Raw genomic sequence first — 13,904 nt, forward strand, 5'->3', positions numbered from 1 at the left:
AAATGGGGCCATATTTTACAAGATGACAGAAAAGAAAAAGAAAAAAAGGAAACGGATCAAAGATATTTAAGTCGTAAATAATATTATATTGAGTAAATACAGGCTAAGAAATAGATCTGTGGCATGACAGAAGAGATGGAATAATCACTTCTTCATTTTTCATTTATCATTCCGCTCCATCCTCCAGCCCCGTCTTTGACTAAGTGACACTCTCCATAGATCGAAATCTTTGTTCTGATAATTGTTTCATTCCACCAGATCAATTGTCATAGCCACATAACACACACCTCCATACAGTGCGTGTAATAAGGAAGCCAGGGAGGTGCTGTTGGCGCCCAGCAACAAGTCTATTAAGCCACTAGAAGTCTAAACGTCAACAAGACCAATCCCACTCAGTGCTAATCTGCATTCATTACTATGCAAACAAAACAATCCTGCCTCTTATATTCTTTCAAAGTCACCTTTAGATTCAGACACTTTTCTCTTATAGACGGCGCACGGGCAAGTCACAATCCTCCCCGGCAGAAAAACAAACAGCACATCACGGCCGCATGTAGAGAGCCACACCAGCCAGGGAAGAGAAAAGGGAACATTTTAACAAATAGAGAATAGCATGGCACTGTCACATGGGGAGCACAAAACAGCAAATAACAGAGACAAGGTCTGATGGTAGCCCTTGGAGCAGCTGTCATATTAAATAATAATGAAGGATCTATTAATATGCAAAGGAAGCAGCAGCCGACTGGCTTAACGCTGTCATGCCTCTGCATATTGTCAGGATCTTCATCATTAATTAACATGCTAGCTGCCCCATACCTGCGCCAATGTCAGAACATTCTTACAACAAACACCCCCAATGCCTGTGCCCTCCGCAACTAACTCGTATAATTAAATTAAAATCAGATTAACTTCACATCAGTACACAAAAGACTGACTTTTTACGACTTTCTCTGGCTGGGATTATATAAAAAAAGGAAAAAAAAAAGCTTATCTGTTGTGTTTCTGTTGTGTCTCTGTTAGGGCCTGCACCATGGGTAACAATGAAAACACACTTTATTTATCAGCCGAACGGGATAAGTAGGGAAGGGACGCTCCATGTCAATGAGCATGGTCGCCTAATTTTATGCATGGACTGGTGGCAGCACAGCAATGACTAACTGGGGTTGGGAACAACGCGACTCTTAGGTACAATGCGCCACTTGAACTGTGCTATCCACATCATGACAAATTTAGTATCAATTACACAGCGCGCTAACCTTATGACAAGCAGTGGACTGGAGGAGGAGGGGCACAGACACAAAGAAGTGACACTAAATTACCTGCTGCATACTGGATCTATTTTAGAGCAGCTTGAAGTGGCACCAGATTAGATGATCCACTCTAGAAGCTGACGTGCTAATTGTTCATCAAAGGAACATAAATATTACAATACGTCTCAACCTGCAGCACTTATAAGACGGAGAGGCAGCCCTCTGAAATCTGAACACATGCCTGTACAGTAAGGCATGCCCGAGCAGCATTAGGAAATATTGTTTTATCAGTAAAGTACAGGATGCACCCCGGCTGGATGTAGGTGACATTCATTTCTCTAATGGTAAATGCAGTACTCTTGCGTTATTCAAAAGGTTGAAGCCATATCCAGGACATAAATGAATTATATTGAAGCTGCTGCTTAAGTAGTGGCCAGAGTGTGAGTGGAGGCCCTCTCCACTTTAAAGGAGATGTCATCTCAGTGTGGTGTCAGTCCACAGCAAATAATCCGATTTGGGGGCCAATCTGCCTGTAATGCATCAGCAACTGGAAGGGCTCCAGAGTAAAACCCACCCCCCTTTACTCCCCACCCTGGGGGGATGAACGCAAGCATGCACGCATTCAGACTCTCACACATACACACGTGTGCTTCCACACACATATGAGGGTATTTCCTTAAATGGAAACCTAAGCATATTAAGATGTCCTTTTCTAAATGGAACCAGCATCAAGGGCAAAGATACATATGTTAACAGTGTGTTTCACCGAGGCCTCTCTAGTCTGCTCAGAGTGTGAAGAAGACATCTTTCCACCGTCTTCAATCTGGGCATCGATTTGAATCTAACATGATTTAAGTCTTTGTCTTAAGTGAATCTGTTAAATGTGATTACAGTTTGCATAAAGAAATCAGAGCAAACATAAAAGTAGAACATGCCGTTCAGAGTGCAGCGTAGGTTCAGTCATGACATGTTGCACATTAGACCGAAGTAAAAACATTCTTGTATTTAACATGAAGGCTTAAAATCGCTCACATAAGATATAACATTGATTATCTGGCATGATATTGTTTTTAACAATGTTTGTGTTTATTATTTGTTTTATTGTGTACATATATTGATGTTGTAAATTAGGCTTTGAATAATAATTAATAAAATAATCATCAAGTGTTTCCATGTAAGGATCCTACGTCACAGGTTTGATGACGATTTTATTAAAAACTTTGACAGCGATGAGTCTTTTTTTCCAAAATCTGAATTTTCCCCCGGACAATTTTGATTCAACTCAGTTGAAGAACTTTGGATGGATATTATATGCTCCTTAAATTAAATAAGGTAAACGGTATTTCAAAACAAATACTGAAATATAATTAGAGAACTTCATAAATGAGGTCTTCAGACATCAAATTACACACAATCCGTTATTTTCAATATAAAGAAACATAAATGTCTTATAGATGAAGGTATGTATTGATATTAGTCCTGTGCAATTTAAATATAAAATGTGCAATGTGTGATTGCATTGTGATGCTGTTCCACAGCGTGATAATCAAACATATCCTAAAGAGTGCACATTAGTAACATCTCACAGTTTTTACGTCTATCTGTTCTTCATGTTTTACACGATACTCTTAATTTCAACATGTTCCCTCCTTCATCCTGAATAAACCCTGAAAGTGATTTTGAAACATCCTTAATAGGCACCATTTAATCTGGCGTTAGCTGATAGCTAGCTTTAGCGTCATCTGACAGACTCAAACGTGGTTTGAAAGGACGGCTGTTATACCCTGCCTCCTTCTGATATCTGAAATGTACACATGTTGATTATGTAAGCATAGCTTGAAAACAATACATATTGTTTCCTATCCAGTGTGATATATTAAGTTTTGCAATGTGTTTATTGTAAATGTTGTAAAATTTAGGTGCAATTCGAATTGATAAGCAGAATTATATTGAATTTTCCCCCCGTGAATCCATAAAAACAATCCAAATCTTTCGTTTTGTTACACCCTTATTTCTCAAAAGTGCTTAGCTAAACTTGAGCCAGAGGCATCCAGACCAAAGTAACAGAGACTGGAGATGAAACATCAGTATTAGCTGGGTTGGTACATGACACTGATCAAAACATTGCAGGGATTGTTTTTTGTTGTATCTCTGAGCCTAAGTCAGACAGAGCGGTGGCTTTTAGGTGGAGACATGCAGCATTGGCAAAGCCTCAGGAAAAGCCAACATTCTGTGTGTGAGTGTGGAGGCGCTAACTCATCTGCAAAGTGATCTAATATGACATGACGTGATAGTGGAACTATTTAAGACAGTCTCTCAATGTCGCTTTTTAATCATCAATCAGTAGATTTGGACATGACAGGGAGATCAATTAGTCGCCTACTTAGATGCTAACTTATGTGTGGTCAATTATACTGAATTATTAATCTGTCAGAATGTCTAACTTCCTTTGACGTTTAATGCTTAATACTGTAATCAAAACAATAAGCGGTTTAATCAGAACATAGAAATGGAAGGAAAAGTTCTGTCTCGCCACAGTTAGGAAGCTTAAGGCAGTTATGAGAAGACCAAAAAACCTCAATTACTTTATCTCTGCCCCCTGAATACCCCGACTAAATGTCAAGATCATAGAGTCCCTCTGGGCTTAAAGGGGATGATATCAAAAGGCTTTCTCTGTTGCTTTATGTTCCACTAAATAACACGGCTCTTTCTCATCATTGTCCTTCTCTGTGTTCACTCCGGCCTTTAAGTTCGCCTTCTATACGACGCCGCAGATAGCCAGTGACCTCACCCTATTCCCAGAGTTCAAAGCAGCAGCCTGTGAGCCCCCATTGTACTGAATCACAAGGATGGTCATATCTGTGTGTAATACAGAATCTCTAACCCAGCACAGGCGCTGCTCTGCTGCCTCTTGGAGACAGAAACAGAATAAATCAAGAAATATAAAACTGAGGTGTGACCAGTGATGTTTATGTGAGTCTGAAAGTTTGTTTTTTTGTATGACATGTTTGAGACTGTGTTTATTTTAGTATAACTTAAACTTTGTATTGAAACAGTTGCCAATACTTATGTCATGTTAAAAAATGCTAGGTACTTCAGTCTGCTTTCACCTTTTGGGTCAATTATTTTTCTTGTCATTTAACCCTGAAAAGTAATATACTGTATATATATTTATGTAACTTAGTTAATAAACACTGAAATATGATGCTACGACTTCTACTACTACTGAAGAGATGATTACGGGTCTGTTAAAATTGTTGCACACCAAAGATGACATCATTTGTACACCAGCATTTGCAGTTTACCTTGCAGTACTATTGTCCAGTTCAAGGTTGTTAAAATTGTTATGCAGAGGCTATAAAGATTGGGAAACCAGTTGTCCCGTATAAAACCGCTGGTAAAAATACTACAGTTCGTATTGTTCCACAGAGATAATTGAATGTGTTTTAAAAACATTGTGCTCTGAAAAACCAGCTGTGGTGCTTTATCACTTTGTTAAATACTAGAGTTAGTAGTTGTATCGTTAACAGTTGTTTTACAGAGATAAAAACAGAGCCTTGTAATATTGTGCTGCACCAAAGACGACCATTAGAAAACCAACTTTTGGATTTAATCTCTTCATAACAAACTATAAGTACAGAATAAGTAAGAATTTTGTACAAAGATAAACACAAGTTGTTTATTGTTCACCATTAACAATTGGACAACAAGCTGTTTAATGCATTTCTATGTAAAATAGGACAGTTTAAGTTGAACAGTGAGTAGTTCAGAGATAATAACACGCCTGTTAAAAATGAACGTGCACCAAAGATTAACATTAAAATCAGCTCAGCTGTTCAGTTTTTTGGGAATATACTTCAGTTAATAGTTTTGACATTTATATCAGTACAAATTGGTGTGCACCAAAGACAACCATTGGACTTTTGCAGTTAAACTCTTTGTAAAATATTAAAGGTAGTTTACTGTTAATGGTTTATAAAAGAGATAATTATACAAACGATTACCATTTATTGTCCTACCAATGGGTTACAAATGGAAAACCAGCCTTTACATTTCTGTTAATAAAAAACAACTTTTTTTACTGGTAATAGTTTGGTACAGTTTGCATTTTATAGTTTTTAAATAGATCATTAAAATGTGTTATAGTTGTTTTGCATTGAAGATCAGCTTTGGTGTTTGATCTCTTTGTAAAATACTTCAGTTCATAGTTTTATAGTAAATCAAATGAGTTATGCACACAGATAGTTATAAGACTTTTAAAATTGAAGATAACTATTAGAAAACCAGCTGTGGTGTTTTAAGTCTTTGTAAAAGACTACGATTAATAACTGTTTAAATGTGTACTGTACACTGAAAGAGCATTCAAAGAGCTGCAGTCAACAGTACAATATCATTAAAGACATATCAAGAAGGAGAGCGAAATATGCAAATGAGAGCACTTACAGCCACCAACATCAAAGCAGCCACAATGAAGCAGGCCACAAATAGAACAAAAGCATTAGTCGCAATAAGACTTGGCCCGGGGGCTAAGTTAGGGCACAAACGGTTGTTGTTGATTCTTGTGGCGATAAGCTTGCTTTAGCATCACCACTGCCTATGTACATATACCAGTGGAGTGGATTTAATCGCACTAATTAGAATGCACTCAAGGCAAAATGCAACATCTACTGGAATAATCTGAGAGAAAAGATCTCCACTCCAATTTATTCTCCCCCCCCCCCCCCCACCACCACCACCACTCCCCCACCTCTCTGCTCTTTGGTTTCCGGGGGGTTGAGCAGAGGATCTGTTTTTGGTAAACGAGTGAGCGGCTGGTGTCTGGTGGTTGGGTGCATGTGTCACTTTGGACTGGTTGCCATTTCGAGGACGAGCTGCGGGGAGGCCAGTGGTAGGGGAGGGTGTGTGTGTGTGTGTGTGTGTGTGTGTATGTGTGTGTGTGTGTGTGTGTGTGTGACAGAAAGAGAGAGAGAGGGAGAAAAAAAAAAGGCAGACAGAGCAGATTAGAGCCTTAGCAACAATGACAGAGTGCCACAGACGAAGATTTACCCATACCTGTGGGTGGGATCATGCCAGGGGACATGAGGCCAGGGACCGAGTGGGGCATGATGTGGGGGTTCTCGGGCGATGTCACGCTCTGGGTCCTCTTCGGGGGCCGGCCAGGTCTGGAGCTAAAGAAGAAGAAGGAAGACGTGGTTGAGAGATTGGCAGAGGGAGGAGGAGGGGGGGTTTGTGTGTGGGTGGAGGTGGTTGTGCTGGCGGGGGGGTGGAGAGCGCGGGGGGGGGGGGGTGTTAACATTTGGAGCACTCCAGAATGCAATTCCACTGCAAATAGCTAACATGTACTGTAAATAAATTTCTTTTCAAGGACAGTTGCTTTCTGCAGCTCAACATAATAGACTTCCATAACTAATTAGATTACACGGTGAATTCATTTCCTTTATTGAAGATCAACCACTTTTTGATGCATAATTCATAACCCGTACCTCGTTACCTGTTCCTCCGTATTAATATCCCCACACTATTTGAATTGCCTCGTTTGCATATGCTAAAATCCAGTGCGCGGCCCTCGGCCTGGAAATTACATGTTAACTTGTTATAATTATTGCAGTCAGGCCACTATTGATTTATGAGACTTTTAAAAACCAAATATGTGTAGTTCTGGTAATGAATGATATTTTAAGGTTCTTCAGGAAATTAAAAGGCAATGGCTGCCTTAGGAAATGTTCTGCTTGCTTGATTTAATGCATGCCTTAGCTGGAAGGTGGTGTGACAGAGTGATTCAGACCTGTTGGACGATTCTGATGGGGGAGTTTTATTACACCAAACGAGGGGCACAGATCCAGCCGTGATAAATGACTGTGCCACCTTACTGTGGAGGAGAAAAGGGCCTCTGAAGCAGATACACCGCTGACTTTCCACACATCTCACCCGTCCACTTATTAATACAGCTTCCAGTTGCAATCAATACCTACTTTGCTGGCTTATAGTTACAAACAAAAGCCTACAGGGTGAAAAAATATGAATGCGATGAGCTTGTAATGAGGGGGCAAGATCCTCGAGAGGTGTGCTCTTTACGAACAAGGGAGCTGGATGTCTCATCTGAAGATGAATTACGGCGACTTGACACAGGTGACATATTGGCTTCATACATTATTTCACATACAATAGTCCATTTAGAAGCTTAACCAGGATACTAAGTTCTCTTTAATATCAGCTGACTTTAATCCATCTTTAAAACACCAAAGGGTTTCCGCAGCAGGCTGTAACTATGGGAGGAAACAGGACAGACTGCAGTAAATTATACAAAAGACAGGACAAACTCAAATTTTGGCTGAGATTCTGTCCTCCCTAAGACTGAATTAAAGCTCATCTTTAATGTGTTCATTGGGATGGAAGAAGTTTGCAGGCATGCCAATGAAGTTGTTTCTTTACGAAAGTTAGTCTCAAGAATTCATTTCTTTTGTATAGCCTCAAGCTAAATACACCACCTGAAATATATCGTTATAAGTATTTATTATTGTGACTGCAAGGCACTTAATGATGGTACTAAAATCTTCTTATTCTTTGGTGAACAATATATTTTGGATATCAAAATATTTTCCAAGACAGGATAGGATTTGATATCTGTGTGCAAATACAACTTACTGAGATTTCACACATTTATAACCAAAATGGTCAAGGTATTTCAAAATAAAACTTGGATTTCTTTTTATCACTGATATCATTGTTTGGCTTTTGTATTGATGGACAAATGTGGATGATTTTTTTCACTTCATTTGTATTAATTAATCAATGATGACTGAACTAGTATAATGGTCAGTATCGATGTGCTGCTCCAACACTATTTCAACGTGATTACTGACTAATGGAGTCCATAAAAAAGTTTACTAGCTGCTTACAACCGACAAAGGTTTCAAAATAAATTAGTGGCAGTTACCGACTGATGAGCTTTTTCTTTAAACATTGATGGCTCATTCAGAACTTTATCAACCAGCTCAGTCTACGAGGCTGTTTGTGTTACAGTACATTTCACTACATCTCCCAAAGGCAGTATCCACAGAGAGATGCAGTGTTTGTGTTCAGATACCACACAGCCTTAGTGGTTGGATTTATTCAGCCGTGTCTTGTGAGGTTTATTTACCTCAGTCCTGCTAATAGAGTGCACTCGCTCTATCTGTCTGAATGTGCTGACTCTCTCATATAGCGGCTCGGGAGGTTTTAGGGACTAAAAGCAGACCTCCACCCAACTGTGTCCCTCTGCAAGGGGGAAAAAATAAAAGTGATAGAAAAGAAGTAACGAATGACAGAAAGTGAGAGGAGGGCAGTGTGGAGAAAAAAAAAAAAAAGAGAGAGAGGAGCAGAAAGAGAAACGAGTAGCCCCTCAACCTGGGAACGTTTGGAAATGTAATTCCTATTTCTATAGAAGCACCTCTTTGATCTTATGAGAGGGAGAGATCGCACACAGTTTTGCTGTCATCACTTTCACTTGTACTCCGGCTGAATTATTTATGAAAGACCTCAATAGAGGGTATGTGATGGGTAAAAGGCTTTTTACCAACAATACTAAAAGCAAAAGAGGACCCTCAAATGGACAAAAAGATGTCACATCGACCTCAGATCATGTCAAAGGATGTGAACTCGGGGTACAAAGACCCAGTTAAGTTAAGGTAATGTTTGGATAGGCTGCCGGAGAATCGGCCCGTGTGTTTAGAGGGATAGTATTTCAGCTTTACTCTCTGCAGACAAATAACACTGGATGGCCATGAAAGCAATACAGCAACAGAACAGGAGCTTTGAACTGAGAAACCTTCAAGCAACAGGAAGGCCACATTAAGGTTACCGTTAACCTCCATTAAGACTGAGGAGGTGTTTTAATTCACACTTTGTTATACAGTAAAGGGTGTTCCATGTTTTACTGTTTTGTTCAGTTTACACTACGACTGTCTGGGATGCAGTTAAGTATTACGTTTCCTATGAAGATGCAGTCTTCTTCATTGCTGCAGCATTGCGTGTTAGCATCACTGCAGATCTGCTGGTCAGAGCCACGCAGGCTAACGCAGGCTAGTCCAGAGAGGAACTCAACCTGGCCTCAAACAAAAGAGCCAGGCTATTTATCAAGCAGCAGATGCTGATTCCCTAAATAGCCTGGCACAGAAAGCTGCTCCAAACTAGGCCATTTTTGAACACACACACAAAAAAAAAAAAAAAAAAAGAGATAGCACAACTGGATTGATGATTGGAATTTTTTGGGTTCTTCTCCTGTCTTTTCCACTGTTGGCTTTCCTAATCTTTCTCGCCTTCTTTTCATTTCAAAAATGTTTCCGAAAATAAGAAGCGCCGGGTTTTACATTGGACTTATTTGGACAATATTATCCTTGCATCAGAGGTCAAACATGGAAGAATTTTATTCCCTGCTTTGTTAATATTTATACTAAAGATATTCAGGGCTGTCATAACTCTGGCTTTAATTAAGGAAACAAAATAGGCCCCACCAGCTTTGGGCCGGGGCCACAAATATGTTACACATCTATTCTCTCTCTCTCTCTCTTTTTTTTTGTTGTTTGGCTACCATGGTGAAAAGAAAATAGTGGTGAACTTTCCCTGAACCAGACTTCCTTTAATGGCCCGGCCGTGTGTTGACCCAGCAGAGTCGGCTGGAACATGATACTATCCAACACACTACGCTGCGCGGGCAATCAGATTACACGGGGCCCAACAATACACTCCACACGAGTCCAATTTCAGCTCTACAATGCAATAAAAGCACAATAATTAAATTCACGTTCTCACCCCGTTTACAGGAAGCCAACACAAGGTGATAGGTATAATAAGAGGTATAATATCGCATCAGATATCAGGGCGCTTTTTTGATCTCGTTGCAGAATTCTGACATCTCCCCATCCGAGTCTTTTCTGTCGGCGGAAGCAGTGACTGAGATCTTATTACCCAGAACGCCGTTAATGCAGTGATTATGATCTGTTATAAATCAATTGAAACCACAAATGTAATGTTTAGCCCGAGCCGGCGCACTCCCTTAGTGGATTTAGTTACACACAAAAATCATCTGCTCCTCCCATCTTAGGATATCTTTAGGAATTCAACCTGATTATGTCAATAGTTAGTTCAGTTTGCAGAGAGAGAGAGCGAGAGAGAGAGAGAGAGAGAGCGAGAGAGAGCACAATATTGTTTCCTGGTGTTTATGATTGAGCCATTAACCTTTTATCTCGCTCTTTTGTTTGACGTTTCTAAAAGGTAAGGATGGAGATATTTATTCCATTTCCGCTCAGTCGGCCAAAACAAGCGAGTGAATCATTCCGTCTGAGGCTTGTGTAAACAAAAGGCCTCTCCAGGTCTCTGCCAATCAGGCCTTATAAAATATTAACCCAATGTCATTGCCCTTTTAAAATCTCTCACCTAGAATTCCCTAATTGTTCCTTTTCTTTATCTCTCCACTGCAGAGAGTAAATAAATTAACAAAATAGCTTTTATCGCCCTGAGTAACCTTTTAACTGGAGGATTATCTGGGGTTTATTTTTCATTTCTCTCACAGCGATAGCAGAGCATGCCCCATTGATTGGTTTGCTGGGGTGGTGACCAGCCATGAAAACAAGGTCTTATTGATAAAACAAAGCAGCTTCTTACCTTCTAAGTGCCAGGTCAGGCAGAAACGCAGAGACCTCAGACCATCAGGGGCCGGAATATGCTGACTTTATTCTTTTTTTCATCATTCGGTTCAATCAAACAGTTTAACAATATGCGCGCAGCTCCCCGGAGAGGTTAACCATGTTTGTTGAAAGACAGGGATAACATGGCTGTGCTGTATTACTACCAATTTAAATTCCCCGCAGATCAGATAACAGGGTTGGGCTGAGGCGAAAGGATGAAATGTTTGACTTCAATTCTTCAAATTAGTTCTTTTTTTGAAGCAACCTCTGCTGTTTGTTTTCCGCACTTTGAAGAAATAAGCGGCCTCACGGCAACAAAACGGAAGACTGACATGCAACTGGAAACATCAAAACTTAAATAGCTGGAGTCAGAAACACGAGACTTCACACTGTGGATTTGCACTGATAACATGTCCGTCTAAACATTTTGGAGCAGGTTTGAATGTCATCTTAGTTCTCTGGTTCCCACCACCATAATGTAAGCAAATACAGAAGTCGAGATAACGTCCTCGCTCATGCAAAGTGACGGATGAGGAACTGAGACGTATTTTATTAATCATCTACATTTACTTTGAAGAGGTAATCTTTTTTCTTTTTTTGAACTTCCTACAATATAAAAAGAACATGGTTAAAAATAAATCAGCAACTATTACATTAGTAAGAGATCATTTGAGTCATTTCTTAAGGAAATAGGAGCTATTACTTTGTGCGTTAAGAAATAAAAATGAATCCACATTTTTTATGTTTTGTGGCATTTTATATTCAAAGCAATTTATCAATTATTTAAAGCTGTCAGTTAATAATTTCCAAAATGCTGATTGCATCATAGTCGAGTCAAATAAAATCCAAAGACTTCGACAATACAAAACCTCTGAAACTGACAGGTATGTTGCCTTGGACAGAAAGAGGGGGGGGGGAGATGATTTATATTTCCTGCTGACCTTGGCAGTCTATTGGTTGTGATGATCATAATCTCGGAGTCACACTGTGATACATGGGAATGTATTCACTCATCCATCTTTTTCATGCATCCATCTATCCTCACCCTCATCTTGTATCTGTATTTGCATTGAACCTATTCTTGGATTATCTCAATCAGCTTCCCCTTGCACCTGTCAAACACCGCCTCGCACAGGTAGCCACACAGCGCTTATCTGATCTAGATAGCTGGATTACAGCGAGTTTGTGAGTGTGAGGAGAGAAGGGGGGGGCGGGGCAGGGGGGGGGGGCGGTTAGAAACACACTTTTATTTATTAGGGGTAGGAACAGCTGCATCCGCCTGCAAACTGTGAACCTTTGTTACGGAACAATATATCACAGATCAAATGGTGTGAAATCAAAGGCGGGAGAGAGTTAGCATCAATCCCACTAAAACCCCTTTTAAAGTGCTGTCTGTGCTCTGATCCCAGTGTGGACTAATGTGCAGGGTTGAGATCAGTAGTAGTTGGAAGAGTGGGTGCCTTCCTGGTGCCTTTGTCTGGGCTCGGGCCTGATTAGAACCATGCTGGGTGAGACCATCACAGAGAGGGAACGTGGAGCCAGTCGCTGTCCTCAAGCCCGTGTCATGACACCAGAGCCGGGCTGCAGGAGGAAAACTACTGCTGCAGTACGGCTACAAAGAGCTAACTCGTGTAATCACACCCTATTAGAGCTGTTTGAAGGCGCTCAGCTGTGAAATGGTATCTAAAAAAGATCTAAAACACGATAAATTGCTGATTATTCCCATGCATCATTAATGTTAAAAGCTGATTTCATAATTGCGTGCGCCGTCACTACAGAGTCCGAGATTGTTTAGTATCACATCAACAGACTCTGATAATGAGTAAGCAGACTTCCTACATCATGGGAACTGATGAGGAACGCCTAATTGGTTGACTTTTCCATGCCTAATGGATGATTCTCTTAATTAAAAAGATACTGTACCAAATGTTAGAAATCAGATAGCGCTTAAAGTAAATGCAGTTAATCAAATGTAAGAGAACGAGCAGTTCCAGGAAAGCCTAAATGAGATTGGTAGATATGATTTTGCTCCAATATTTATTAATTGCAAGTGCCTTTGGTTAGCTAAACAGAACAGGTCTTATCTTCAAACTGCGAGGAAATTTCATCTAACCGCTCGCACTGATCTCTCTTTTTCATGAACTGCGATGCATATGAAACAAGTCTTCAAAACAAGGCTTTAAAAACTTACCCAGTCAGGGTGCCTTTGAGGATATTTAATTAAAATCTAATCCTGCATTCATTAAGGCTCACATAAATTAAGCTGTCATTCATAAGATTTATGGATTCTCATTTGCATATTGCATACAATTCATCAATTACTCAAGTATGAAAGGAGCGCATTTCCCTTGGAGCTGCCTGCTAGCCTGCCAACATTTGAAATGAGAGAAAGAGCACGACTGTCAGGCATTCACTGCAAACTTTTCCGCACAATGTCTGTGCACTGATTAATCTCATTTTCTAGGCATCCCTTACAAGATTGTACACAGTCCAGCTGCACTTTTCAATTATTTCTCCTGTCCTCTCAACTAACTCTGAAAGCAGGACGGGCTAAATGTGGACCGGGGGCTACTTTAGTCTTTATGTATATAACATGTCTTTTAGTCAGAGTAATCATAAATTAGAGAGGGGGGTTTTAGAGATCCTAATGGAAGGGAAATGTAGTAATTTTATTGCAAATCCCATCAGGCAAATATTCTGCATGCTATAATGGCATATTTCCTGTCACATTTAGAGAGGAATACATCCAGCAGGCATTCTGACAGAGGGAGAAGAAGCGAGAAAAAGATAGAGGGGGAGGGTTGGAGGGATGGGAGAGAGCGAGAGAGAGAGAGAGTTGCAGGGAGAAAACAAAAGAGAGAGGGGGAGAATCTTAGTGCTAAACACATAAAAACTCCCTTTTTGGACGTGAGGCTATGGGAAACACAGTATGGAGTAAGTGCTTAAACCAAGCCGAGCGTGAACGCATCTAAGATAAAAGGTCAGGCGA

At 40.2% G+C, this 13,904-nt stretch overlaps 1 protein-coding gene across 7 annotated transcripts in view; it reads right to left on the minus strand.

Moving 5' to 3' along the window:
- The window catches only part of dachd (dachshund d), a 104,766-nt gene that overhangs the window by 45,773 nt on the left and 45,089 nt on the right, over positions 1-13,904 (minus strand). For all 7 annotated transcript variants that reach the window (XM_061053194.1, XM_061053192.1, XM_061053191.1 and 4 more), the window contains exon 2: positions 6,303-6,418. In XM_061053194.1, the coding sequence (XP_060909177.1) occupies positions 6,303-6,418 (116 nt within the window). The remainder of the gene's footprint in view (positions 1-6,302; positions 6,419-13,904) is intronic.

Source organism: Labrus mixtus, chromosome 13, assembly GCF_963584025.1.
Source record: "Labrus mixtus chromosome 13, fLabMix1.1, whole genome shotgun sequence".
Lineage (NCBI taxonomy): Eukaryota > Metazoa > Chordata > Actinopteri > Labriformes > Labridae > Labrus > Labrus mixtus.